The 27,948-nt window shown below is 52.1% G+C and overlaps 1 protein-coding gene across 3 annotated transcripts in view; it reads right to left on the bottom strand.

The window, feature by feature from the left end:
• The window catches only part of VARS2 (valyl-tRNA synthetase 2, mitochondrial), a 140,570-nt gene that overhangs the window by 32,920 nt on the left and 79,702 nt on the right, over window positions 1-27,948 (bottom strand). For all 3 annotated transcript variants that reach the window (XM_069241939.1, XM_069241942.1, XM_069241941.1), the window contains 6 exons: window positions 27,773-27,860; window positions 24,291-24,396; window positions 11,286-11,356; window positions 9,684-9,809; window positions 3,256-3,360; window positions 3,088-3,156 (listed from right to left, as the gene is read on the bottom strand). In XM_069241939.1, the coding sequence (XP_069098040.1) occupies window positions 3,088-3,156; window positions 3,256-3,360; window positions 9,684-9,809; window positions 11,286-11,356; window positions 24,291-24,396; window positions 27,773-27,860 (565 nt within the window). The remainder of the gene's footprint in view (window positions 1-3,087; window positions 3,157-3,255; window positions 3,361-9,683; window positions 9,810-11,285; window positions 11,357-24,290; window positions 24,397-27,772; window positions 27,861-27,948) is intronic.

Below are 27,948 nucleotides of genomic sequence, written 5' to 3'. Positions count from 1 at the left end.
CGCAGCTTTGGCTGCTAGATACAGGAGAGCTCTCAATGCCTTGGAAACACCAGTGTGTGTCCTGCATCTGCCCAGCAGTAACTTACAGAGATGCAATCCCATCAAACCCTGGCCTGCAACACAGTAAGTATAATGCACGCTGGCCGGAGACTGATGGGCATGACTCTTGCCTGGCCTTCCTCTGCCAAAGCCACCCCCTGGGGATCCAGGCTCCCACAAGTCCCATCAAACCCTGGCCTGCAACACAGTAAGTATAATGCACACTGGCGCTGGCTGGTGACTGATGGGCACAGGACTTGTGTAGGAAGTTGGCTCTGTATGGTCTATTTCAAAGTAAGGAATAGCATGCACAGAATCCATGGGTTCCCCTTAGAGGTAAGATAGTGGCAAAAAGAGATAATACGAATGCTCTATTTTGTGGTAGTGTGCTCGAGCAGTAGGCTTATCAGAGGGTAGTGTTAAGCATTTGTTGTACATACACACAGGCAATAAATGAGGAACACACACTCAAAGACAATTCCAGGCCAATAGGTTTTTGTATCGAAAAATATATTTTCTTAGGTTATTTTAAGAACCACAGGTTCAAGATTTACAAGTAATACTTCAAATGAAAGGTATTCACTCAGGTATCTTAGGAACTTTGAATCAACACAATATCATGTACAATTCTGGCAAAAATGGCAATAAGCTATTTTAAAACTAGACAGTGCAATTTTCAACAGTTCCTGGGGGGAGTAAGTATTGGTTAGTTTTGCAGGTAAGTATAACACCTACAGGGTTCAAAGTTGGGTCCAAGGTAGCCCACCGTGGTTGGTTCAGGGCAACCCCAAAGTTACCACACCAGCAGCTCAGGGCCGGTCAGGTGCAGAGGTCAAATTGGTGCCCAAAACGCATAGGCTTCAATGGAGAAGGGGGTGCCCCGGTTCCAGTCTGCCAGCAGGTAAGTACCCGCGACTTTGGAGGGCAGACCAGGGGGGTTTTGTAGGGCACGGGGGGCACAAGTCAGCACAAAAAGTACACCCTCAGCGGCACAGGGGCGGGCGCAGAGTGCAAACAGGCGTGGGGTTTGCAATTGGTTTCAATGGGAGACCCAGGGGTCTCCCCAGCGAAGCAGTCAGGCAAGGGGGGGCCACCACCTGGGCAAGGGAGAGGGCCACCTGGGGGTCGCTTCTGCACTGGAGGTCGCATCCTTCAGGTCCTGGGGGCTGCGGATGCAGGGTCTTTACCAGGCGTTGGGTTCTGTGCAGCAGGCAGTCGCGTTCAGGGGGATCCTCTGGATTCCCTCTGCAGGCGTCGCTGTGGGGGCTCAGGGGGTTCAACTCTGGCTACTCAGGGGCTCGCAGTCACCGGGGAATCCTCCCTGTAGTGTTGTTTCTCCGCAGGTCGAGCCGGGGGCGTCGGGTGCAGAGTGGAAAGTCTCACGCTTCCGGCAGGAAACGTGGAGTCCTTTAAAAGTTGTTTCTTTGTTGCAAGTTTCAGTCTTTGTGGAACAGGGCCGCTGTCCTCGGGAGTTCTTGGTCCTTTTAGATGCAGGGTAGTCCTCTGAGGCTTCAGAGGTCGCTGGACCCTGGGGGACGCGTCGCTGTTGCAGTTTTTCTTGAAGTGGGGAGACAGGCCGGTAGGGCTGGGGCTAAAGCAGTTGGTGTCTCCGTCTTCTCTGCAGGGCTTCAGGTCAGCAGTCCTTCTTCGCCTTCAGGTTGCAGGAATCTAGTTTCCTAGGTTCTAGGGTGCCCCTAAATACTCAATTTTGGGGTGTGTTTAGGTCTGGGTGTTAGTAGTCAATGGCTACTAGCCCTGAGGGTGGCTACACCCTCTTTGTGCCTCCTCCCGGTGGGGAGGGGGGCACATCCCTAATCCTATTGGGGGAATCCTCCATCTGCAAGATGGAGGATTTCTAAAAGTCAGAGTCACCTCAGCTCAGGACACCTTAGGGGTTGTCCAGACTGGCCAGTGAATCCTCCTTGTTTTTCTCATTATCTCCTCCGGCCTTGCCGCCAAAAGTGGGGCCGTGGCCAGAGGGGGTGGGCATCTCCACTAGCTGGGATGCCCTGTGGCGCTGTAACAAAGGGGGTGAGCCTTTGAGGCTCACCGCCAGGTGTTACAGTTCCTGCAGGGGGAGGTGAGAAGCACCTCCACCCAGTACAGGCTTTGTTACTAGCCACAGAGTGACAAAGGCATTCTCCCCATGTGGCCAGCAACATGTCTGGTGTGTGGCAGGCTGGCAAAACTAGTCAGCCCACACTGGAAGTCAGGTATGTTTTTAGGGGGCATCTCTAAGATGCCCTCTGGGTGTATTTCACAATAAAATGTACACTGGCATCAGTGTGTATTTATTGTGCTGAGAAGTTTGATACCAAACTTCCCAGTATTCAGTGTAGCCATTATGGTGCTGTGGAGTTCGTGCATGACAGACTCCCAGACCATATACTCTTATGGCTACCCTGCACTTACAATGTCTAAGGTTTTGCTTAGACACTGTAGGGGCATAGTGCTCATGCACCTATGCCCTCACCTGTGGTATAGTGCACCCTGCCTTACGGCTGTAAGGCCTGCTAGAGGGGTGACTTATCTATGCCATAGGCAGAGTGAGGTTGGCATGACACTCTGAGGGGAGTGCCATGTCGACTTAGTCATTTTCTCCCCACCAGCACACACAAGCTGGCAAGCAGTGTGTCTGTGCTGAGTGAGGGGTCCCCAGGGTGGCATAAGACATGCTGCAGCCCTTAGAGACCTTCCCTGGCACCAGGGCCCTTGGTACCAGGGGTACCAGTTACAAGGGACTTACCTGGATGCCAGGGTGTGCCAATTGTGGAGACAAAGGTACAGGTTAGGGAAAGAACACTGGTGCTGGGGCCTGGTTAGCAGGCCTCAACACACTTTCAAATCATAACTTGGCATCAGCAAAGGCAAAAAGTCAGGGGGTAACCATGCGAAGGAGGCATTTCCTTACAACTTGCCTGTCTGTCCTCTGCCAAAGCCACCTCCCGGGGATCCAGGTTCCCACAATTCCCATAAAACCCTGAACTACAACACACTAAGCATAATGCACGCTGGCGCAGGCTGGTGACTGATGGGCATAGGACTTGCCTGGCCTTCCTCCGCCAAAGCCACCTCCCGGGGATCCAGGTTCCCGTCACGAAGCTTCTCGTGAAGTCGCTGGCGAGAGAAAGACAGAGGGGTAAGGTCCCTGGGTAAGGACCCAGAGGAGGGTGAGCATGAGAGGGCCACAAGGGAGAAGAGACGTGCATTACGTACCTGCAGGGAGACCCCTGAGATCACATCCAGGGGGTCCAGCACATTACCCAAAGACTTGCTCATTTTCCGTCCGTGCGCGTCTCGGACCATGGAGTGGAGGAAGACCTGCGGGGGGTGGGACAAAGACGGGGGGTGAGGAGAGAGGGTCACTGGGTGAAGGGACAGGGACCACCGAGTGTAGCACAAAAAACATATCATGAAAGAAGTAATGTCATTCACCGAACTGATTGTAAAGATGCACAGACACACACAAACACACGCACAGCAATACAGAGAAGCGCACACACACATGCAAAGACACATACATGCTCACAGAGGCCCAACACCCACACACGCAAAGACAAATACATGCTCAGAGACACAACACACACACATGCAAAGACAAATACATGCTCACAGAGACACAACACACACACATGCAAAGACAAATACATGCTCACAGAGGCACAACACACACATGCAAAGACAAATACATGCTCACAGAAGCACAACACACACACGCAAAGACAAATACATGCTCACAGATGCACAACACACACATGCAAAGACAAATACATGCTCACAGAGGCACAACACACACACGCAAAGACAAATACATGCTCACAGAGGCACAACACACACATGCAAAGACAAATACATGCTCACAGAGGCACACACACGCAAAGACAAATACATGCTCACAGAGGCACAACACACACATGCAAAGACAAATACATGCTCACAGAGGCACACACACACACACAGTCACATGCACAAAGGCATACGTGCACAGAATGACAGGCACAGAAACACAAAAAGGAACACAAAACATCAGACACACAGAAAGACAGGCACAACATGAGACATATGCTTAGAACCCACAAACATAAAGAAAGATACACACACACACACACACACACTGACAGAAACAAACAAACAGCCTCACAATAATAAACACATAGACACACACAATATTTATCAAGCAGCAGAGCATTTGAAAAAGTATTCATTTTGTAACTTGGGCACAAAAAGGCTGGCCTGAGAAAATCCACCAGAAAAATCATTTCCAAAGGTAAGCAACTTTTTCGTCTGAAAGATACTTCTATCTGTAGCTTCCTTATCTCTTCATTCAGTAAAAAAAAACTACCTCCCAGGTGGTCATTCTGAGGAAATAGTCACACCTGCAATGCTCATCTAGCAAAGTGATGTTTTGTGTGGATCTGAGGAGGCCTGGTAAAAGTCTGCACACACAACCAGATTGCTGCCTGGCAGATATCCAGCACTTCCTGGAAAACACTGACATAGCCTCAGCCTGGGTGGAACGGGCTCGATTGCCTCAAGAGATGCAACCTTGGTGAGGGCATGGCATTTCCTGGTACACAGGAGGATCCACGAGAGGAGACTCAGCTTCTAACCTGCCTTGCCCTTCTAGGAGCCCGTGTGGCCCTTGACAAGATCATCATGTTCCTGACACTCAGGGGTCCTTGTCCTTATGAAAGCCGAGTGTCCTAGGGGTCCTAAAGGTGCAGCCGTTCCTCCTCTTCGGTGTGATGAGGAGGAGGGAGATCATTGAGAAAGTAATGATTGGCCCACAGGAAACTGAGTCACCAAGTTAGAAAGAAAAGACACCTCAGTGGAAGAACAACGATGCCTGGGGAAGGCATCTAGAACGCAAAGCACCAAATTACGATCCCACTGAGGCATCACAAAATGAGGAGGAAAAGTACATCATCCCCCTCAGAAGCCACATGGCAACAGATTTTAACAGAGATGGCTGATCAGAAAAACACAGAAAGCTCGAGCAGACTACCAAATGACCTTAAAGTGTGCTAAAAGCAAAGCTTAGGAATGAGATAATGAAAAATGTAGCACATAAGATAAATTCATCTTGAGAGCGTCAACGATCCCTCCGGTGCACCATGGTACAGAGCGAGCCCAATGCGCAGAACCGGTGCCTCGCAGAATTACATCAATGGCTTTGAGGGCAAATCAACGGAACTCAATATGCGCAGCTCAATCTCAAGATGGAGGCTCTCAAGGCCTGCCCCTCCTCCTGTAGGGGGAAGAGAGGAGGTCCTCTGTCTGGAAGAAGAAGAAGAGACGGGGTGTGGATATAGGGATGGGTGAAGCAGATCAAAACACCCACACCATCCCAGGCCAATCAGTGTAATCAAGACCATCTGAGCTCGGCCCGGATGCAGGTTCCTCGCGCCACGAGCGATAAAAAGAACAGGAGGGAACATGTCCTAGAGGTGGGCGTTGGATGCTGAGATCTCCCTGGGATTACTTCAGTGGAAGCAGCAGAACTGCGGTCACTGCCTGATGTCTCACGTAGAAGAGAGATTGCCTGGAGAGCTTCACTAGTGGTAGGCGATGTATCGGACCTCCTCCGTGTGAAGACATCACTTGTGGTTGTGAAGGTGGTGCTGTCTGAGGTCACATGCTGAGGGAACCTGCCGGATAGCTTACCACCAGCCAAACGTTGTAAGCCTACCCCATGACCACAGACTGAGTGCTCCAGATGCAGGAAGCATGAATCCACACCACCCTGCTTCTTGGTATACCGCATCATGTGTGTACTGTCCGTCAGCAGAAAGTCACCGACTGCAGATGGATAGCAAGCCCACCTTGAGATCCAGATGCATTGACAGACTTCGAGCAGGTTAAAACTTTTGTCGGACAGAGACCGGTGTCTTCTGATCAGCAGTGCAGAGGTGACTTCTCTGAATGAGGCAAGAGGCATAGGTCACACAGTGGCCACTGTCTGAGGTGGACAGAAGGGCCCCCACCACCAGGCTGGTGCTCCTCCACCAGAGACGCTGGACCAGTACCTCCTGTGAAATCTGCTGGTGGGTACATGCCCAGCAGTCCATGCCTGGGCACCAGCAGGAGGCACTAGCAACATTAGGTGAGGAAGCCCAGAAGATGCTGGAATGTCTGGGTTGGAGGAAGAGCTTTCTCCTGATACTTTGGGGTTCACGCACTCCTGGAGTGGTGGGTAGGCCTGGAGAAACACTGTCCTGTTTTGTACCAATAAAGAGCAATCACTGACAGGGCTAGAGACGCGAACCCAGATCAAACAGCAGCGAGATCGTCAACAAAACGCGGTCCGACACCAGCTGCAGTGAAGACACCTTTAATGAGCAACCTGCTGAGGTGCGTCTCCAGCACCGACATCACTCTTGTTAACAGGAATGCGCTGAAGTCGCCCAAACAGCACGACTGCAGATTGATATTCAGTGGACCCCCAGCAAAAGCCACAGGAAGCATCCCCTGCACCTGTAGGATCGACACATGAGAGTGCGCGCTCTGCAAGTGAGGGACACTAGCAAGGCACCGGGATCCAAGGCTAAGAGGGCGTTTTCTGGACTTTTCCTTGCAGAGGAGTAGTTCAGGTCGTGAAGGTCCAGAATGGGTTGTAGGCCCACGTTGTCTTGACGAAGGCCAAGGAGGGTGCCGGGCCAGCCCTAGGGGCCAGGAGAGCTGAGGGCACCTCTTCTGAGGCCAGCTGAGGAGCCTGTGCCACATACAGGTCCTGGAGCTGAGCCATTAAGTCCTTGGCATCTCCCTAGTTTATGGCATCAGCAGACATGCACCCACATTTCTCGCAGGACTGAGTAACGTAACAGGACCGACGTAGTGAGGATTCAATACTTACATCCGCCTGCCAGAGGAGCAGCAACATTTAAAGCCTGACAGCTTTGGGCGGGATATCAGCCCAAAATACTGCACTTTAACATTTTCACAGAAAGTTCAGAAGGGAAAAATTCTGGATCTGCGTCCAAGAGCACAGAAAACAAGCAGTGGCAACGCTGGCAGCATCCCCGAGGCAGTGCAGTCTGGCTAAAGTAAAAAGAACAAAACATCCAAAACCTTAAGCGCCTCTGATGCGGCCTACAGGCATGTGGCACCTACAAAACGACATAGGTGTTTTATTTACCTTCGTAGTTACTGATCCAAGTTGGATTGGTAACTAAAATGAAAATAAAACGTGCCAAAGTGTTTTTTATTTTTACAGCAGTAGGGGGGGAGCAGAGCAGCACGGGGCAGGTGGTGATCGATTAAGCAATACTGGTGAGGGTGGTGGGTGAATGGCGAAGCAACACTGTGGGATGGAGGAGGGGCACCGAAGAAAAATGGGACGAACATCAGAGCAACAGCGGTGGAAGGCTGCAGAAGACACAAAAGCAAAAGAGGTTGGAGAAAAAGCAACCCAGGAGGGAGGAAAGCAACACTGAGGGCGCAGGAGGGAGGAGGGAGGAAGCAACACAGAGGGCGCAGGAGGAAGAAAAGCAACACAGAGGGCGCAGAAGGGAGAAAAGCAACACAGAGGGCGCAGGAGGGAGGAAAGCAACACAGAGGGCCCAGGAGGGAGGAAGCAACACAGAGGGCCCAGGAGGGAGGAAGCAACACAGAGGGCCCAGGAGGGAGGAAGCAACACAGAGGTCCCAGGAGGGAGGAAGCAACACAGAGAGGCCAGGAGGGAGGAAGCAACACAGAGAGGCCAGGAGGGAGGAAGTAACAGAGAGGGCGCAGGAGGGAGGAGGCAACACAGAGGGCGCAGGAGGGAAGAGGCAACACAGAAGGCCCAGGAGGGAGGAAGCAACACAGAGAGGCCAGGAGGGAGGAAGCAACACAGAGAGGCCAGGAGGGAGGAAGCAACACAGAGGGCCCAGGAGGGAGGAAGCACCACAGAGGGCCCAGGAGGGAGGAAGCAACACAGAGGGCCCAGGAGGGAGGAAGCAACACAGAGGGCCCAGGAGGGAGGAAGCAACACAGAGGGCCAGGAGGGAGGAGGCAACACAGAGGGCCCAGGAGGGAGGAAGCAACACAGAGGCCCCAGAAGGGATGACACAATGGGGAGGAACACACGGGCAAGAGAGATGGGGTTGGGGAAAATCAATCAGAAAACAGAGAGCAACACGGGGCGCAGGGGGAGAGACACAGAAGAGAGAAACACCTCAAATACACAGGCACTCTACTGAAGTGCTGCACACAAAGGAAAACAGAGCCCGAGCAGTGGAAGCAGTGATGCCAGTCGCACAAAGGGACTGCAAAGAAGTAATGCTCCGTAGTACAGAAATACACAAAACTGACAAGCTGGGAACCAATAGGAGGCAGGCAAAGGAGAGTGTCAAGGAAAGCCAACCAATAGTAAGCAATGGGTAGAGTCCAAGCACCTTCCAGTTCTTGGTAAGCCACAGTATGCCTCACAAGATAGTGCATGTGCAGGACCAGATGTCAATGCACCAGGATGATACCTTGTGCTGTTCGGTGATATATGTCTGGGGCGAAGACCGAAGACAAGCTAAGGCCATGGGCCACCCCACTACGCAGAAAAGAGGTTACACTTTCCAGACCCAGTCTGGAGCTTGGAAGGATTCAAGAGGGGAGGAATCTGCAGGTAGAAGCATCCATCAGATTATAAAAACATACATTGTATAGATAAAAGCTTGGTAAAATGGTGGAGAAGCCACAACTATGTAGCGTTAATTAAAACGACCAAAATTGCTATCAAATTGGAAAATATGCATATCATGAAGTACGGAGAGCTACAACAAGCTGGAAAAAGAACTCCCAGAGGGTCAACAGGTCTGGCCAATGCAAGCCGGGGCGATGGCTATTGTATTTTATTTTTTAAAGCAAGTGTATGCAGCGAAAAAGAAGGAAAAAGTAAACATGCTGCAGAATGAAGGTTGTGTTCTTGTGTTTGAAATATAAAGTAGAAATTGAAAAATGTAATATTAATAAGCAAGTACTTCCGAGCATACATTTGTACTTGGAATAGGTATTGCAACCCTCTTTATTTTAATGTGCATCGCGGGAAAATATTGTTAATGGGGGCAAAAGACATATCATTGGCTTTGAACTGTAGTAACCTGCAAACTAAGTTTAAACAAACATGGAAGACTAAAAAAAATGATACAGATAGGATTGAAAAAAAGAATTGATAAAACAAAGCACTGAATCATCAGGACTGGGGCCGAAGTGCACTTCTTGTTAGGTGGATGTGCACATGTGATAGGACACTATGCTGTCACTCACACAGCAAGACAGCCAATCGCTGAAGTGGGTTTACTCACTGCCTCAAGCTGAACGCTGTGGTAGGTGGAGGCAATATGTGAGTAACAGTTCAAAGACCAATGGATGAAGAAGGTTGACCAAAGGCCTCTGCATGTATGTATGTATGTATGTATGAATGCATTTTTTTTAATGATTTTTCGTTACTACATTAGGCTGCAAGATAGTGAAAGCTCTTTCTAAGGAAAGACCAGAAATGGAGCTCTAAAATATATAAATACAACAAGACACAAATATGGTCTACAGTACAAAAAGTAGCTGATATATTCTAAAGTTAGTGACACAGATGAGAGCATCAAACTACATATTTTATGCTGTTGTTCCAAAAAAAGGTGCATTTGAGAAGTAGAAGGAAACATGGATGATACCTGGGAAAAGGGCAGCTGACCAGTTAACTGCTGTCCCAGCATCACCATCCTGGCCACCCAGAAGAAGATGAGGTCACTTCCCGTCTCCAGCAGGCTGTTGGGGTAGAACTGTGACAGGTCCTGTGTCTGGTAAGGGGACAGAGCGAGGGAGAGTGGTTACTGCAGGGTGGCTGAAGACACTGGATCACACCTCAGAGATCCTATCTTCAGGGTCTAAGACACAACAACTACACATCACTGTGTACAACTCTAGGAAACAACATGTACAAGCTGCACACACTAAATAAGCAGTGAATTTCAGACCGGCAATGTCAACGGGGTGGTAGACTTCAACATCCCTCTAGTATAAATAAAACAGGCAATACTTTAATCCGGGTCCAAGGAAAGGCACAAAAAATATGTATCTGGAAGACAGCACAGCAAGCCTCTAAAGCTGGACACCCGTATTCCGTACTCATCCTAAGCACTACATTCTGCAAGCTCACTACTTCTCACATAACCTTACACTCATCCATCCCGAAGAATTCACGCATTCATTCAGAGCATCCATAAGACCCTGTCGAATACTGCAATGCTTCTCACCGTGCCGTCTACCTCCACAGGGTGAATCGCTTCAACTCAGTCTCCATGTGCGTCTCCGCACATTTGCTGTAAAGCTCGTGCATGAACATGTGTCTTCTGAACATGAGAGACAGTCCATTGACAGATGTACAATGGCAAACCCTCCCTCAGGCGCATTTCCTCAAAGGACAACTTGCTTTTCAAGTTATCCTTCAGATGAATCTTTATTGGCAATCATAAGCACTGAATTATCCTGCACAAGTGCAAGAGATCTCACACGTGGGAGTCACTAAGTTTAAACTGATGAGGGACGACTCTGCAAAGGAAGCCTACCCCAGCTGGCTCTGTTCCTCTTAAGCTCTCCAAGATGTGGTTAACTCGCCGGCAGTCTTGCGACAGGGCTGCTTGTGCTGAAGCCCGAGTGTCTACCTTGGTCTGCCTGTGGTCAAGTACTCTACAGATACTGCTCTGGTCTCAAGTGTTACAGAGGTGTGCAGTGGCAAGCTCCAGCTGCCCGCATCAGTGATGCACAGTGACACAACAGGCTGTCCTCTGCGGCCTGCACACACTGCCTTCTAACTGCCTTTTCATGGTTTCCGCTCGCTCCTCTCTCAACACACTGCAGATTATCCCACGAAGATGAAAGAATTAAACGTGATTACAAAAATATCATGCATCCTCCATAGCCACCACGATCATCCATTCCTTTGTGGTCTCCGTGGTCCTGAAGACCAAGGCAAGCCCTACCACGGGTCACAGCTGTCGATGGGAAGTGATGCCAGACTTGTCTCTGGAACCGAATGCTACCACTGAGGTCATTCCAACAGTTGACTCGCACAGGACGGCGAGGGTGCAACAGGGGACTGACTACAGCAACCTCATCAATCAGGTGAGAATGTGAGAGGACGCCAATACAGTCTGATTAATCAGGAATGCTGTATGATCGACACCACACAACTCTCGTCATGAAGACCCTGAGAATTAAGGGCAGCCAGAGCACGGTGGACAGTGTTCCACCCGGTGTCATGAGAAGGCACTTACCTGCTCAGGCCACCCCAACATGGCAAAGGGGAAGAGGCCGGATGAGAACCAGGTGTCAAGCACATCGGGATCTGCGGACAAACGAGGAACAGAAATAATTGAGAAAGTCACTGAGGTTAACCATCAGGTTTTAATCTTTAGAAAAAAGAGTACATTCATTAAAACTTGCAAAACTTACACTGAATAAACCAAGATATGACTCTGCGTCAAGTGCTTTGAAAGAGCTTTACTGGTTACCAGTCAGAGAGAATTACCTTTAAAGCACTCTGTGTGGTCTTTAAAGCCATCAATGGGACAGGTCCTGTATTGCTAGAGAGGAAATTTAGACATTACAGACCTCAGAGGCTCCTACATTCTTCATCGGTCAACTTGGTCATCATACCAAGGGTTAGGAAAGTAAGGTCAGGGGGCCGGTCCTTTCAGGTCAAGGTAGCTCAGATGTGGAACAAACTGATGGCCCGCTCAGAGCTAATGGAAATCTTTACAGCTTTAGGAAGAACCTAGAACCTGGCTATTTCCTAATTAGAGACTAATGGGTTGGCTGTGAAGGCTAGTTACTGCAGAACTATACTTGTTTTAGGGTTTCCCTTAGGCTGGCTGTTAGCACTAAGATATCTACTCTCACACCTGCCTGTCTAAAACCTTCATAGATTAGGAGGGTCATTGATACGTGAATGATATGCTATGTTACAGGCATCTGAGAAGCACACATTCAGCTTGCTTGGCTGTGATGACGGTGCGTACAGGTGTGGTCCTCAGTAAGCTGTTCATCATGTTAATTGGCACAAGGGTGTGAAATTGAAGTCCACTGGCCTGGGACTGGAAGCTAGAAACGAGCATGTTACTTACGCTGTAAGCATCTACTTGTAGCGTGTAGGGCTGCATATTCGCATGTTATGCACTCTCCTGCCATCTAGTGTTGGATCGGGACTCTGCAACTTGTTTTTCTCGAGGAAATGTTTTGGCCGGCATTGTGCACCATATCCACTTCTACTTGAGGTATTGCGCATGTTCAATGGCTGTGTAAAATGTCTGTTAGGTGTATTGTGCTCTGTTGTTAGTGTGCTGTGACCTGGTAGTAAGTGTTCTTGTAAGCACAGAGATATACTATAGTATATGACATATCTGTGCTGTGTCACACAAGGGTCATGCATGCAGTGTATACTTGAGATGTGTTATGTACACATTCAAGCGAGTAGTGTGTATAGCTACATATGATAGGGGGGCGGTTCGCTCCACTCCACTGGTAGAGTTAACAGAGTTTTTGCCACTGCTCTTGAAGTACGGAGTTCGGCCCAAAACTCCGCTAGTCTCGGCAGCAGAGCATAGCTCACGGTGTGTCTGCGCACTACAGCCCGGTTATAGGTCACAGCGCAAGCGCAGTCTGCACTTGCGCTGTGTGGCCCATAACTGGAATGCACTTTACACTCGGCCCAAAATGAAGACAACATTTGCCCTACGACAGGCAAGGAGACCCATAGCTAAGGCTCTGCTTTCTGCCGGTCGGTGGCGTGGAGCTGCTGCTGAGGGGCTGCACTAGCCCCAGTTCCGGATCCAGGCCTCCCTCCTTTCACTGTCCTCAGCAGCCCGGGAGCAAGGGGCAGAGGGAGGCGTGGAGCTGCTGCAAGCTGCTGCTGAGGGCTTCACCAGCACCATCTCCGGATCCAGGCCTCCCTCCTTTCACTGTCCTCAGCAGCCCCGGAGCAAGGGGCAGAGGGAGGCGTGGAGCTGCTGCAAGCTGCTGCTGAGGGGCTGCACTGGTGCTGGCTGCGGATCCAGGCCTCCCTCCTTTCACTGTCCTCAGCAGCCTGGGAGCAGGAGGCAGAGGGAGGCGTGGAGCTGCTGCAAGCTGCTGCTGAGGGGCTGCACTGGTGCTGGCTGCGGATCCAGGCCTCCCTCCTTTCACTGTCCTCAGCAGCCTGGGAGCAGGAGGCAGAGGGAGGCGTGGAGCTGCTGCAAGCTGCTGCTGAGGTGCTGCACTGGCGCCAGATTCAGGTCTCCCTCCTTTCACTGTCCTCAGCAGCCCAGGAGCAGGGGGCAGAGGGAGGTATGGGCTGCTGCAAGCTGCTGCTGAGGGGTTGCACCTGCTCTGGATCCAGGCCTTCCTCCTTTCACTGTCCTCAGCAGCCCGGGAGCGGGGCAGAGGGAGGCATGGAGCTGCTGCACGCTGCTGCTGAGGGGCTGAGCCAGTTGTGGGTCCAGGGCTCCCTCCTTTCACTGTCCTCAGCAGCCTGGGAGCAGGAGGCAGAGGGAGGCGTGGAGCTGCTCCAAGCTGCTGCTGAGGGGCTGCACTGGCGCCAGCTCCAGATCCAGGTCTACCTCCTTTCACTGTCCTCAGCAGCCGAGGAGCAGGGGGCAGAGGGAGGTATGGGCTGCTGCAAGCTGCTGCTGAGTGGTTGCACCCGCTCTGGATCCAGGCCTCCCTCCTTTCACTGTCCTCAGCAGCCCGGGAGCGGGGCAGAGGGAGCCATGGAGCTGCTGCACGCTGCTGCTGAGGGGCTGAGCCAGCTGTGGGTCCAGGCCTCCCTCCTTTCACTGTCCTCAGCAGCCCAGGAGCAGGGGGCAGAGGGAGGTATGGGCTGCTGCAAGCTGCTGCTGAGGGGTTGCACCCGCTCTGGATCCAGGCCTCCCTCCTTTCACTGTCCCCAGCAGCTCGGGAGCGGGGCAGAGGGAGGCATGGAGCTGCTGCACGCTGCTGCTGAGGGGCTGAGCCAGCTATGGGTCCAGGCCTCCCTCCTTTCACTGTCCTAAGCAGCCTGGGAGCAGGAGGCAGAGGGAGGCGTGGAGCTGCTGCAAGCTGCTGCTGAGGGGCTGCACCGGCACCAGCTCCGGATCCAGGCCTCCCTCCTTTCACTGTCCTCAGCAGCCCAGGAGCAGGGGGCAGAGGGAGGTATGGGCTGCTGCAAGCTGCTGCTGAGGGGTTGCACCCGCTCTGGATCCAGGCCTCCCTCCTTTCACTGTCCTCAGCGGCCCGGGAGCGGGGCAGAGGGAGGCATGGAGCTGCTGCACGCTGCTGCTTAGGGGCTAAGCCAGCTGTAGGTCCAGGCCTCCCTCCTTTCACAGTCCTCAGCAGCCTGGGAGAGGGGGCAGAGGGAGGTGTGGAGCTGCTGCAAGATGCTGCTGAGGGGCTGCACCGGCGCCGGATGCAGGCCTCCCTCCTTTCACTGTCCTCAGTAGCCCGGGCGCAGGAGGCAGAGGGAGGCGTGGAGCTGCTGCTGTGGGGCTGCACCAGCGCCAGCTCAGATCCAGGACTCCCTCCTTTCACTGTCCTTAGCAGCCTGGGAGTAAGTGGCTAAGGAAAGCAGATAGCCAGGCCGCTGGCAACAGGGACCCAGGACCCAGACAGCATTCAGCCTCAGGTCAGTCTCACCCTTGTTTTACTTTCTATGTGCACACGGGCGCCGGCACTGGGCATGGACAGTATTTGCACATGAGGTGGGGGTCTGTTCTTGGAAAAAAGGAACCTTGCAGTCAGAGATCCACTTGAAAAGAACCTGAAGTGGTGTTACGGGGTACGGTGCTGAGGCCAGCAGGGGGAGCTGGAGACCGGGGAGCATCAGCTGCTGAGTGGTGGTCCGGCAGCTCCCGCCAGATAGAGATGTGGGTAGCCTGAGGGAGGGCCTTAGAGCTCAGGCACTTTGTGAACATACCAGGCTGCTGGTTGTGAGCTGGTTTGCTGCTGCTAGTGCTGGGCCCTAAAGAAAGGGCACCTGAGGCTGTGTGTAAGTAAAGAGAAGCGATTGCAGGGCTGGTGCAAGAGGGCAGCTGCTCTGGCCAGTACTTGATTGCAAGCAGTGGTATCTTCAGGGTGGCCCCCGCGACGCATAAATAATACTTACCTGTTTCTTTGATTCTGGGCTGTTCGTTCTTTGGTTTTGGAGACCAAGCTTTCTTTGTCCCGGAATGCTTGTTCTTCCCTTTTATTAATCCCTTTCGAAGCTGGTGTTTTGCCTAGTTTGTCCTATGACACTTTCCCAACTTAATATGGTGGCTTTCCTTTATCCTGTTTGTTCACTTCCTGTTTTCTGGTATATAAGGAGCTTGAGTTTCTTTCTTCTTTGTGTTGCAACGCTGGATGGTGGTGGTCCTCGCCCTTGTGTGTGCTGTGGATTGTTCCTGCCTGGTTTTATTGGAGATTCCTGATGTTCCAGTTCTTGGAGTCCTGAGTTCTACTTTGCCTTTCTGATTTTCAGGAGCTCTTTCTAGAGGTTTTTTCCCTGGTGGTTTTTCCTCTGGAGCTCCTTCTGGAGGGCACGGACTACTTAGGCTTCCATCTTGTCAGCAGCACAGTGGCTACTGGAAGGGGTCGCCCTCATCTTGGCCAGAACAGGACGTGAAAGATCCGAAGCCGTTCTCCACCTACATCCGACAGAGGCGGTAAGAGAAAGGCGAATGCAGCTGATGCTGATGATGCTTGTGGAGAGATGTGGCATGTGGAGTTGACGGTGGTGGAGTAGAAGTTAGTAAAGGAGAATGAGGTGGTGAAGGTGGAGGTTGTTCCAGAGCCTGGTCCTTTTCCTTGGAGACTTTCTCAGGGGGAGGCCCAGCATCCAAGGTCTCTTGAAATGTGAGTCTATGTTTAATTAGAACAATTCCTGTTCCCTTCTGTATTTGAAGCTTGCGCAGTTTAGCGTCCATTACTTCAAGTGTTGGTGCTATGCGAGATGAATTCTCTGCAGGATGTGTAGTGATGGCAGTTTTCAGTTCCGAAGGTTTCAACACAGAAGTTTAACACAAACCAAAACTGTTGGTTCCGAAAGTGATGTTTTCGGCTCCGAAGTATATATGTCAGATTTACAGCTTTATACTGAAACAGATTGAGATGTCTGCTTGGTCGGTGCAGAATGCATTTTGGTCTTATGTATTTTAGGTGCTGAACCCGAAGGCAGGTCAACTGAATGTGTTTTTCGGTCCCTACAAACTAAGGCACAGGAGGATGAATTGATTTGGCCAAGGTCAGACTGCGAGCTCTTGTTCACCCTCAGGACCACAAGTACAGTCTTGGTTTATTTGCAGTAACATTTTGTGAAATCAAGTGAAAGCTTGAATGTAAATTTGATAAAACATTTCATGGGTCCTCTTCAGAAACTAAAGTAAGAAAGCCAGCAATGATACAGTTAGAACAACAGTATATCCGGAAATATGGATAACAAAAGCGGTGACATACTCAAAGCCATCCTGCAACCAGAAAACTCCTCTAAACAGAGGCCATTCACAAATAACGTCAGCGAGTAATCAAATATTTTACAGAAAGAGAACTCTGGATCCTTTGAAGCCTGGTATAATCAGAAAAGCATCATAATCAGAGCCTTCCTAGGAGTGGCGGACGGTAATTTTAGGAGGGAGGTGGTAGGGTGGGACACACAGGCACACATGCACACTCATTCACACATACATCCATTTACAACACTCATTATCAAATATTCAAACATACGCTCATGCACACACCAAACATGCATTTAGAAAAACATACACTTACCTTCAGCCTCGGAGGTCCCAGGAGGGTTGGGACTGCTGCCTTCCCTCACTGGCTAACCTAAGGTCACCCAATAAGAGAAGGCAGCAGTCCCAGCCTCGTCACAGAGTGGGACGGGGTCAGTGAGACTGGTGACCTCACCCCACTCTCTGATGAGGTGTCACTGACTGACATTCAACCCTGGGCGCTTCTGGGCTTGAAACTGAAGCGACCAGGTCCGAAGCAGTCGGTGACGCTCCCCCTCTTCATCAGGAGGAGGGCCTCCAGGCTCCTTTGCTAGGCCGAAGAGGTCACGCCCACAGGGCTGTGACCTCTTCAGCCCAGCAAAGCTCAGCTCAGACAGCCGGGAGCCTGCGCAAATAGTGCATGTTTAGCTCCTGGCTGCCTGACGTGAAACTGAAGAGTGTCTGTCAGGCTTATCTCTGCTCACCCTGGCAGACTCTCTTCTTGAGGAGCAAACGTTTTGTTACTATGTATGTAGATTTGTGAAGCATTCAATTCCTTGGACAAGTATCTATTTTATAAAACTGCACACCCCTGATCTATGAGCACTGCTGCTAAATGGACCCAGGTCATGCATGGCACATTCAACCAGTCATGGCTTTTCGGTCACCAGTAGGTTGTCTTCTGGGAACTGTAGTTCGACATTTCGTAATCAAGCATGCAGTGTGCTGTGGCCTCATTGGTTACAGGCATCACACAGGATGGAGCCACTGGACGGGTATAAGTTAACATCTCATCAACACCTCCATCGAATGCACCACCTTCCCAGAAGTCTGGAAATGTGCCACAGTCAACGCCCTCCACGAAAAACCACCAGTAGACCCCAGTACGCTGAGCAACTTAAAGATCTCTCTTCTCCCACACCCTGCCAAAGTGATGGAGAAAGTCATCAACAAACAACTCACCCGCCTCCTTGACTCTGCGACCGACTGGACCACAGCCAATCAAGATTTTAGAGCAACCACAGACCGGAAACAGCACGCATGGTGCCACAGACGACATGAAAACAATACTGGACCATGGAGAAACTGCAGCTCTCATCCTTCTCAGCCTCTCTGTAACGTTCGATACGGTCTCCCACCACACCCTTGTCAGAAGGCTGCATGACAGACATTCAGGGTTCGGCCCTCAAGTGCATAGGCTCCTTCCTTACAGGAGGAACACAGCGAGTCAGACTACCACCCTCAGTGAAGTAACTAAAGTTAAGGGGGCCCAATGCAAAGTACATGGAGGGCCCCCCTCAAAACTCACTCAGGAGCTCTCAGGCCAGGGTACTGAGCTTGGGGGCCCCATGCACCACTGGAGCTGCTGCGGGGTCTTTTGTTATGCCACTGACCGCCCTTTGCATCTGAATCCAAGGATCTGATCTGCAAAGTGCTTCAAGGTTAATCATTCAGCTGAGCCCTGTTGAACACCTACGTGACTCCACAGGCCAACATCATCAAATCCGAAGGCATCAACATTGTATCCTAACCCGATGACCCCCAACTCATCCTTTCTCTGACCGACAAGCCCAGCACCACCAGAACCAATTTCTCCAACTGCATGATCAACGCAGGAGATTGGATGAGATCTAACTGCGTAAAACTGAACTCCAACAAGACGTCAGTGCTGATCTTCAGGAGCAAGAACTCTCCACGGGACTCCAAGTGGTGGGCAGCAGAACTTGGACCCACACCTACCGATCACGCCAGAAACCTGGGTATCATCCTGGACGACAAGCGCATCATAACAGAGTGGTCGGCTCCTCCTGCTCTCCGCGTGAGAAGCAAGATTTTCAAATGGCTACCCCAGGGCACCAGACACAAGTCCTCATCACAAGCAGATTGGACTACGGCAACACACTCTACACCGGGATTTCCTACCATCTCCGACACTGACTTCAAACCGTCCAGGACGTTGCAGCGAGACTCATCCTCAACCTCCCATAACGCACCCAAATCTCACCACACCTCAGGGAGCTCAACTGGGCCCCCAGTCACAATCTCAGAAAATCCAAACTCCTAGTGCAAGCATACAAGTCATTGCAGAACAACCCCCTCCACATTCACCAACCTTCCAGACACGTGCGCTCAGCCACCCTCACTCTCCCACCCCCGCACTAACAAGAGTAGAGCGGGATGTCGAGCATTCTCCTATATCGCACCCAAGACAAGGAACAACCTCCCTCAACACATCAGGGCCTCTTCCTCATTTCTTGAATTCCGCAAGAAGCTGAAGAACTGCCTCTTGGACAAAGGGGTGGACACCCTACCCCTAGTCCTAGTCCTATGCCTACACGCCTGCCCAGGTGCCTGCATACCCTCACGGGGATTAGCTGCGCCATGCAAATCCTAAGAACATGGCAGCACAGAGTTAGCACTCCTGGAGAAGTCTGTTACTGGAGAAGACGATCTCAGTGCTGAATGAGTGATGATGAGGGAGCTTGGACACCAAGGAAAGCTCCTGTAGCTTTGGATGTCAGTACTGAAGGCGCAGAGGCTGCACACGACAGCACATGCTCGTGAGAGGAGGGGCAGCAGTGGGCACAGAGCCGCGGGCACAGAGCTGCGGGCACAGAGCCACGGGCAGACAGCAGCGGGCACAGAGCAGTGGGCACAGAGCAGCAGGCAGACAGCAGCGGGCACAGAGCAGCAGGCAGACAGCAGCGGGGACAGAGCCGCGGGCACACAGCAGCGGGCACAGAGCAGTGGGCACAGAGCAGTGGGCATAGAGCAGAGCAGCGGGCACAGAGCAGTGGGCACAGAGCAGTGGGCATAGAGCAGGGCAGCAGGCACAGAGCAGTGGGCACAGAGCAGAGCAGTGGGCACAGAGCAGTGGGCACAGAGCAGTGGGCACAGAGCAGAGCAGCGGGCGCAGAGCAGTGGGCACAGAGCAGTGGGCATAGAGCAGAGCAGTGGGCACAGAGCAGTGGGCACAGAGCAGAGCAGTGGGCACAGAGCAGAGAAGTGGGCACAGAGCAGCGGGCACAGAGCAGAGCAGCGGGCACAGAGCCGCGGGCACAGAGGGTGGCGCTGCTTGCAGACAGGGCCTGCTCAGTGGTGGGAGCACCACCCACTGTGGGATATAAACACCCCGTGCCCTCCTCACTGCCCGGCAGAGACCGAGGCTCTCTGCCTGCTGATTGTCTGCTGGGGGGGGCGCAGAGACTCCATATGGACTGAGATCAGGGAGGACCTCCCTCCCGAGGCCTGGAACCCCTCAGGGGGAGCGGGCACATGTAGGGGTGCAGGGACTCTGTCCCTCATGCCTGAGACTGAAGGGCACGCAGGCCTGTCCCTTTTATTAGACATTACATGAAGCGCCTAGAGGCGCACGGCATCTCATTGCTGTTCCCAGGACAAACCTACTTGTCAGCATTTTCTGTCACTTCGAGAAAAACGAAAATGTAAAAACACGAACAGGATCCAAAGAACCACCATGTGCACTTAACTGAAGGAATCAGACAGTCACAGCCCCTCACAGACCCTTCTTATCTACGTTTAAAAGCTGCACTCGTCCCTCCGTAAATAAAAGGGTGTATTGTGGGGTGTTTTGTGGGGCGGGTTGGGGTGATATGTTGGGCTCCCGCTGTTAGTTTTGAGGCAGTAAACTCCCCCCTCCCTGCACCTGTAAGAAACAAACACCCCCAGAGCCAGGCCTCGAACTCAGGCTCTTGGACTGAGGTCCGGGGGCGCCCCCTGCTGGCTCGTCCCTGTCTGTGAAGTGCTGTTCCAGACTTTATAAGCGGCTAGTCGGGCGGACACTTGAAGGATGAAACAATCTCCCTCTTCCGCACGAAAGTGATGACATGACCTGGTTTGTACTAAACACACAACTTCACAGGTTGGCACAGCACAGGGTAGTGTAGAAGCCGTCACCAGCGCGCCAAGTGTGCCAACGGGACACAAGAAGGGAACCGACTGAGCCAGAAAGGAGCCTACACCTGGGTGGATGGGACAGGGTGGGAATAAAGACATTCATACACCTGGGTGGATGGGACAGGGTGGGAATAAAGACATTCATACACCTGGGTGGATGGGACAGGGTGGGAAGAAAGACATTCATACACCTGGGTGGATGGGACAGGGTGGGAATAAAGACATTCATACACCTGGGTGGATGGGACAGGGTGGGAATAAAGACATTCATACACCTGGGTGGATGGGGCAGGGTGGGAATAAAGACATTCATACACCTGGGTGGGTGGATGGGGCAGGTTGGGAATGGAGACAACGGGACAGTGTGGGAATGGAACATTCACAACGGGACAGTGTGGGAATGGAACATTCACAAAGGGACAGAGTGGAATGGAGACAACGGGACAGGGTGGGAATGGAACATTCACAAAGGGACAGTGTGGGAATGGAGACAACGGGACAGTGTGGGAATGGAACATTCACAAAGGGACAGTGTGGAATGGAGACAACTGGACAGGGTGGGAATGGAACATTCACAAAGGGACAGTGTGGGAATGGAGACAAAGGGACAATGTGGGAATTGAAACAATCACAAAGGTACAGTGTGGGAAGAAACATTCACAAAGGTCAGTGTGGGAATGGAGACAGTTCACAAAGGGACAGTGTGGGAATTGAAACATTCACAAAGAGACAGTGTGGGGAATGGAGACAGTTCACAAAGGGACAGTGTGGAATGGATCTTCCCACAACTCCCTGCGCCTACAGTAAACGCGCACTGCACCCACCAGCCTACCAAGGCCCAGCTCAGAGCAGGCCTACAGCAGGCCCCCTACCCCAGCACTGGTGTCAGCACCCACTCCCCTCAGTGTGGTGGTCCTACCCTTGGCCGAGGAGGAAGAGGGGGGCCTTGAAGAGCCTGTCAGAGGAACAGATGCCAGGGTGGCACACACTGGGCACCATCTGATGGAGAAGAACAGCCAGCCCTGTGAGCACACCCTCAGCAGCAGACACTGCCTCAGACCTCACACAGAAGGTTCACACGGGGGAGGCACTCCCTGCCACAGGAGCACTCACGAGGAACTACAAATGCCATCACATCAATGAGCTACAAGACGGAGACTCGATGGTCAGACTGCGGCGACGAGGAGACAGGGTACAGCAAGCCCCGGGATAGGGCTGAGCCCTGCATCACTTTCTGCCCAGGGTCACACACTGCTGGACACTGCTGACCAGAGGGCCAGCCGTGCCCTCCGAGGCATGCCACATGCACTGAGAGAGTTCAGAAGCATGGTGAGAGAAGGGCATTTAACCACGCTGCACCCCTTGGATGCACAAACCTGTGCAGGGCAAGGAGGGCACAACAGGCAGGTGGACAATCCGTCCAGAAACAAGGTTATGCGACCACTCCCACCCACCATCTACCTCTTCTAACCAGGTGGGCAGGAGTCTTGCGTCAGGCCTCGAAGAAGGCGTGCCCGTGAGGTGGGCACACAAGGCCAGGATACTAATCCGGGCCAAAAGAGTGGCATAAAGTGTGGTCAGACTTAGGAACGTTCTACACTATGGAGTATACTGAGATGGAGCTGTACTAAAACAGCATTTGTATAGCGCTTACAAACCGCAATGAGGCGCTGAAGCAGTCAGAATGTGTTATAGTATTACTCATATTTTTCGTATTTTTGTTCTTTTTTATCTTTTACTATATGTATTGTAATATTTTCCAAGAAAAACAGAAAATACATTTGATCAAAAAGCCTCTATCTTTTATATATTCTTAATGATCGAACAAAGATTTATTTACAATATCTGCAAATATTAAAATGATTTTTTTTTAATGAACCTATATTTTGTTTAATTGAATTTACATTAAAATAGTATGTAAGTAATTACTTTACAAACATTTAAAAAGAATTACGTGACCAATATTTTGTATCTTTATATTAATTTTAATAGTGTAATCCATATAACACTGTTAAAAAACAATCTTAATGACTAAAAGGTGAGACAAAGTCGGATTAAATTGAGCTTTTAATTTAAAGTTAAAAAATACTCCATATAATAATGTTATGTTTTAAAATACTTAACATGTATGTTTTATATTTACCATCTGCTCTGCGCAGGTGGAAAATGTACATGCCAGTCCCTCGTGAGGGAGACGCGTCATCTCAACTTTTAAAAGCAGTTTCCTTCCTCTGCTTGTGAGTTTGCTGTGTGGTACAATCGCACAGTTTATTTAACCCATGCAATATTTTCATAGGCAAAGTTATTAGGAGCTAGAATGAGACAAAGTTATTTCTACACAGAAATCTTGCAATCATGGAGAAAAAATAAAGCATAAAACCGGGCGGTAATTTGGCTCTGTGACCCGTGATCAGGGCCTAACCAGATGTTTGTAGGGTCCGCACACCAGTAAAAACGCTTCGAGGCGCGCGTCAAACAAAGCAAAATATGAGTTAATTTAAAATGAAGCATCAGAGAAGAAAATGGGCTATATGCTGGTGACTGGGTAAAAACTGAGTACAAAGACCTTCTGGAGCAGATCTTCTGGTCACCCTATGGAGGCCTGGATCACCTCTTCTCATCGCGAGGCCTTGCAGGGCTCGGGCGGCTTCCCCTCTCGTGAACGCTCTGTCCACCATTAAAGACATCAGACCCGCTGGGTGGACTCACCATCAGCAAGCTATCCGGCATCCTGAGCTGCAAGGGGACCTCAGGTCTGGTCAGCAAGAGGTTAGAGGGCACCATGCTGAACCAGCTGGACGCGCGCGCTACCCACCACCAGGAGGTACAGCAGGGCAGATGAGACCGACTGAGTGCTCTCGCCTCGTGCCGGTGAAACGCTTAAGGGTCCCTTCACCTTGTGCCAGTGAAACGCTTAAGGGTCCCTTCACCTTGTGCCAGTGAAACACTAAAGGGTCCCTTCACCTCGTGCCAGTGAAACGCTTAAGGGTCCCTTCACCTTGTGCCGGTGAAACACTAAAGGGTCCCTTCACCTCGTGCCAGTGAAACACTAAAGGGTCCCTTCACCTCGTGCCAGTGAAACACTAAAGGGTCCCTTCACCTCGTGCCGGTGAAACGCTTAAGGGTCCCTTCACCTCGTGCCAGTGAAACACTAAAGGGTCCCTTCACCTCGTGCCAGTGAAACACTAAAGGGTCCCTTCACCTCGTGCCAGTGAAACGCTTAAGGGTCCCTTCACCTCGTGCCAGTGAAACACTAAAGGGTCCCTTCACCTCGTGCCAGTGAAACGCTTAAGGGTCCCTTCACCTCGTGCCAGTGAAACACTAAAGGGTCCCTTCACCTCGTGCCAGTGAAACGCTTAAGGGTCCCTTCACCTCGTGCCAGTGAAACACTAAAGGGTCCCTTCACCTCGTGCCAGTGAAACGCTTAAGGGTCCCTTCACCTCGTGCCAGTGAAACATTTAAGGGTCCCTTCACCTCGTGCCAGTGAAACGCTTAAGGGTCCCTTCACCTTGTGCCAGTGAAACACTAAAGGGTCCCTTCACCTTGTGCCAGTGAAACACTAAAGGGTCCCTTCACCTTGTTCCAGTGAAACACTAAAGGGTCCCTTCACCTCGTGCCAGTGAAACATTTAAGGGTCCTCACTTCAGACCCGCCAGCTGACCTCACCTCTCCTAAGTAAGATGTCTTGTTCCGGGGTCCCCAGCATCTCAGCGGCTTTCTTCAGCGCCTCGGCTTCTGACCGTGCAACCACCCAGAAGGCCTCACTCTCATCCTGTAGTTGGAACAAGGAAATGAAAATCGTGGGTGGGAAGAATGAAGGATGGACAATGTCCCACTGAGCTCTTATGTTGTGCACTTGCAACATTGCACACATGGGTTGCAGCCAGAAGTCCTACATCTTTCCTTAGTGTCTGCAGGTAGCAATCCCATACCTTACCAGCAGAGGCTGAAGCCACCAATCTCTTGCTATCCACTAAACTGGATGCACCCTTGCACCTGCAAGACTATACAGGAGTAGCAACTCGCACCCCGTAGCATTCCACACGCTGCCTGCGCACCTGCAACACTATCCACGAGTAGCAACTCGCACCCCGTAGCATTCCACACGCTGCCTGCGCTCCTGCAACACCATACACGAGTAGCAACTCGCACCCCTGCAGCGCTCCACACGCTGCCTGCGCTCCTGCAACACTATACACGAGTAGCAACTCGCACCCCGCAGCATTCCACACGCTGCCTGCGCTCCCGCAACACTATACACGAGTAGCAACTCGCACCCCTGCAGCATTCCACATGCTGCCTGCGCTCCCGCAACACTATACACGAGTAGCAACTCGCACCCCTGCAGCATTCCACACGCTGCCTGCGCTCCCGCAACACTATACACGAGTAGCAACTCGCACCCCTGCAGTATTCCACACGCTGCCTGCGCTCCTGCAACACCATACACGAGTAGCAACTCGCACCCCTGCAGCGCTCCACACGCTGCCTGCGCTCCTGCAACACTATACACGAGTATCAACTCGCACCCCGCAGCATTCCACACGCTGCCTGCGCTCCTGCAACACTATACACGAGTAGCAACTCGCACCCCTGCGGCATTCCACACGCTGCCTGCGCTCCTGCAACACTATACACGAGTAGCAACTCCCACCCCTGCGGCATTCCACACGCTGCCTGCGCTCCTGCAACACTATACACGAGTAGCAACTCGCCCACCTGCAGCATTCCACACGCTGCCTGCGCACCTGCAACACTATACACAAGTAGCAACTCGCACCCATGCAGTATTCCACACGCTGCCTGCGCTCCTGCAACACCATACACGAGTAGCAACTCGCACCCCTGCAGCATTCCACACGCTGCCTGCGCTCCTGCAACACTATACACGAGTAGCAACTCGCACCCTGCAGCATTCCACACGCTGCCTGCGCTCCTGCAACACTATACAGGAGTAGCAACTCGCACCCCTGCAGCATTCCACACGCTGCCTGCGCTCCTGCAACACTATCCACGAGTAGCAACTCCCACCCCTGCGGCACTCCACATGCTGCCTGCGCTCCTGCAACACTATACACGAGTAGCAACTCGCACCCCTGCAGCATTCCACACGCTGCCTGCGCACCTGCAACACTATACACGAGTAGCAACTCGCACCCCTGCGGCATTCCACACGCTGCCTGCGCTCCTGCAACACTATACATGAGCAGCAACTCCCACCCCTGCGGCATTCCACACGCTGCCTGCGCTCCTGCAACACTATACACGAGCAGCAACTCGCACCCATGCGGCATTCCACACGCTGCCTGCGCTCCTGCAACACTATACACGAGTAGCAACTCGCACCCCTGCAGTATTCCACACGCTGCCTGCGCACCTGCAACACTATACAGGAGGAGCAACTCGCACCCCTGCAGCATTCCACACGCTGCCTGCGCTCCTGCAACACCATACACGAGTAGCAACTCGCACCCCTGCAGCATTCCACACGCTGCCTGCGCTCCTGCAACACTATACACGAGTAGCAACTCGCACCCCTGCAGTATTCCACACGCTGCCTGCGCACCTGCAACACTGTACAGGAGTAGCAACTCGCACCCCTGCAGTATTCCACACGCTGCCTGCGCACCTGCAACACTATACACGAGTAGCAAGTCGCAACCCTGCGGCACTCCACACGCTGCCTGCGCTCCTGCAACACTATACACGAGTAGAAACTCGCACCCATGCGCATTCCACACGCTGCCTGCGCACCTGCAACACTATCCACGAGTAGCAACTTGCACCCCTGCAGTATGCCATACGCTGCCTGCGCTCCTGCAACACTGTACACGAGTAGCAACTAGCACCCCTGCAGCATTCCACACGCTGCCTGCGCTCCTGCAACACTACACACGAGTAGCAACTCACACCTCTGCAGTATTCCACACAATGCCTGCGCTCCTGCAACACTACACACGAGTAGCAACTCACACCTCTGCAGTATTCCACACAATGCCTGCGCTCGTGCAAGACTATACACGAGTAGCAACTTGCACCCCTGCAGCGCTCCACACGCTGCCTGCGCTCATGCAACACTATCCACGAGTAGCAACTCACACACCTGCGGCACTCCACATGCTGCCTGCGCTCCTGCAACACTATACACACAAGTAGCAAGTCGCACCCCTGTAGCATTCCACACGCTGCCTGCGCTCCTGCAACACTATCCACAAGTAGCAACTCACACACCTGCGGCACTCCACATGCTGCCTGCGCTCCTGCAACACTATACACACAAGTAGCAAGTCGCAACCCTGCAGTATTCCACACGCTGCCTGCGCTCCTGCAACACTATACATGAGTAGCAACTCACACCCCTGCAGTATTCCACATGCCTGCGCTCCTGCAACACTATACACGAGTAGCAACTCACACCCCTGCAGTATTCCACACGCTGCCTGAGCTCCTGCAACACTATACACGAGTAGCAACTCACACCCCTGCAGTATTCCACACGCTGCCTGCGCTTCTGCAACACTATACACGAGTAGCAACTCGCACCCCTGCGGTATTCCACACGCTGCATGCGCTCCTGCAACACTATACACGAGTAGCAACTCGCACCCATGCGGCATTCCACACGCTGCCTGCAACACTATACACGAGTAGCAACTCGCACCCCTGCAGTATTCCACACGCTGCCTGCGCACCTGCAACACTATACAGGAGTAGCAACTCGCACCCCTGCAGTATTCCACACGCTGCCTGCAACACCATACACGAGTAGCAACTCGCACCCCTGCATAATTCCACACGCTGCCTGCGCTCCTGCAACACTATACACGAGTAGCAACTCGCACCCCTGCAGTATTCCACACGCTGCCTGCGTACCTGCAACACTATACAGGAGTAGCAACCCGCACCCCTGCAGTATTCCACACGCTGCCTGCGCACCTGCAACACTATACACGAGTAGCAAGTTGCAACCCTGCGGCACTCCACACGCTGCCTGAGCTCCTGCAACACTATACACACGACTAGCAACCCACACCCCGGCAGTATCCCACACCCTGCAAGCACGTGGACTGCCTGCATCCAACACTCGTGCAACATTTGCTTTTACCCACAACCCGCAACAGTTACACCCTGCGCTCCTGTAGTTGTACCTGTGGTGAGTTACTGGATTGCAAATCTGAAACCATGTAGGCAGGAACCTGATGACCCCACCAAAGCTGCCGGGAGACGCACCAATCGCTGCAGCCAAGAAACAGAAACACAGACATTACGGGAGTGATAAAATGACTCTGCCCTCCTCAAGGACCTGCACGAAGCACAGGAAAGT

Source organism: Pleurodeles waltl, chromosome 6 (assembly GCF_031143425.1).
Source record: "Pleurodeles waltl isolate 20211129_DDA chromosome 6, aPleWal1.hap1.20221129, whole genome shotgun sequence".
Lineage (NCBI taxonomy): Eukaryota > Metazoa > Chordata > Amphibia > Caudata > Salamandridae > Pleurodeles > Pleurodeles waltl.
Note: the sequence above shows the minus strand (reverse complement) of the source record. Positions and strands in the feature narration are given on the sequence as shown.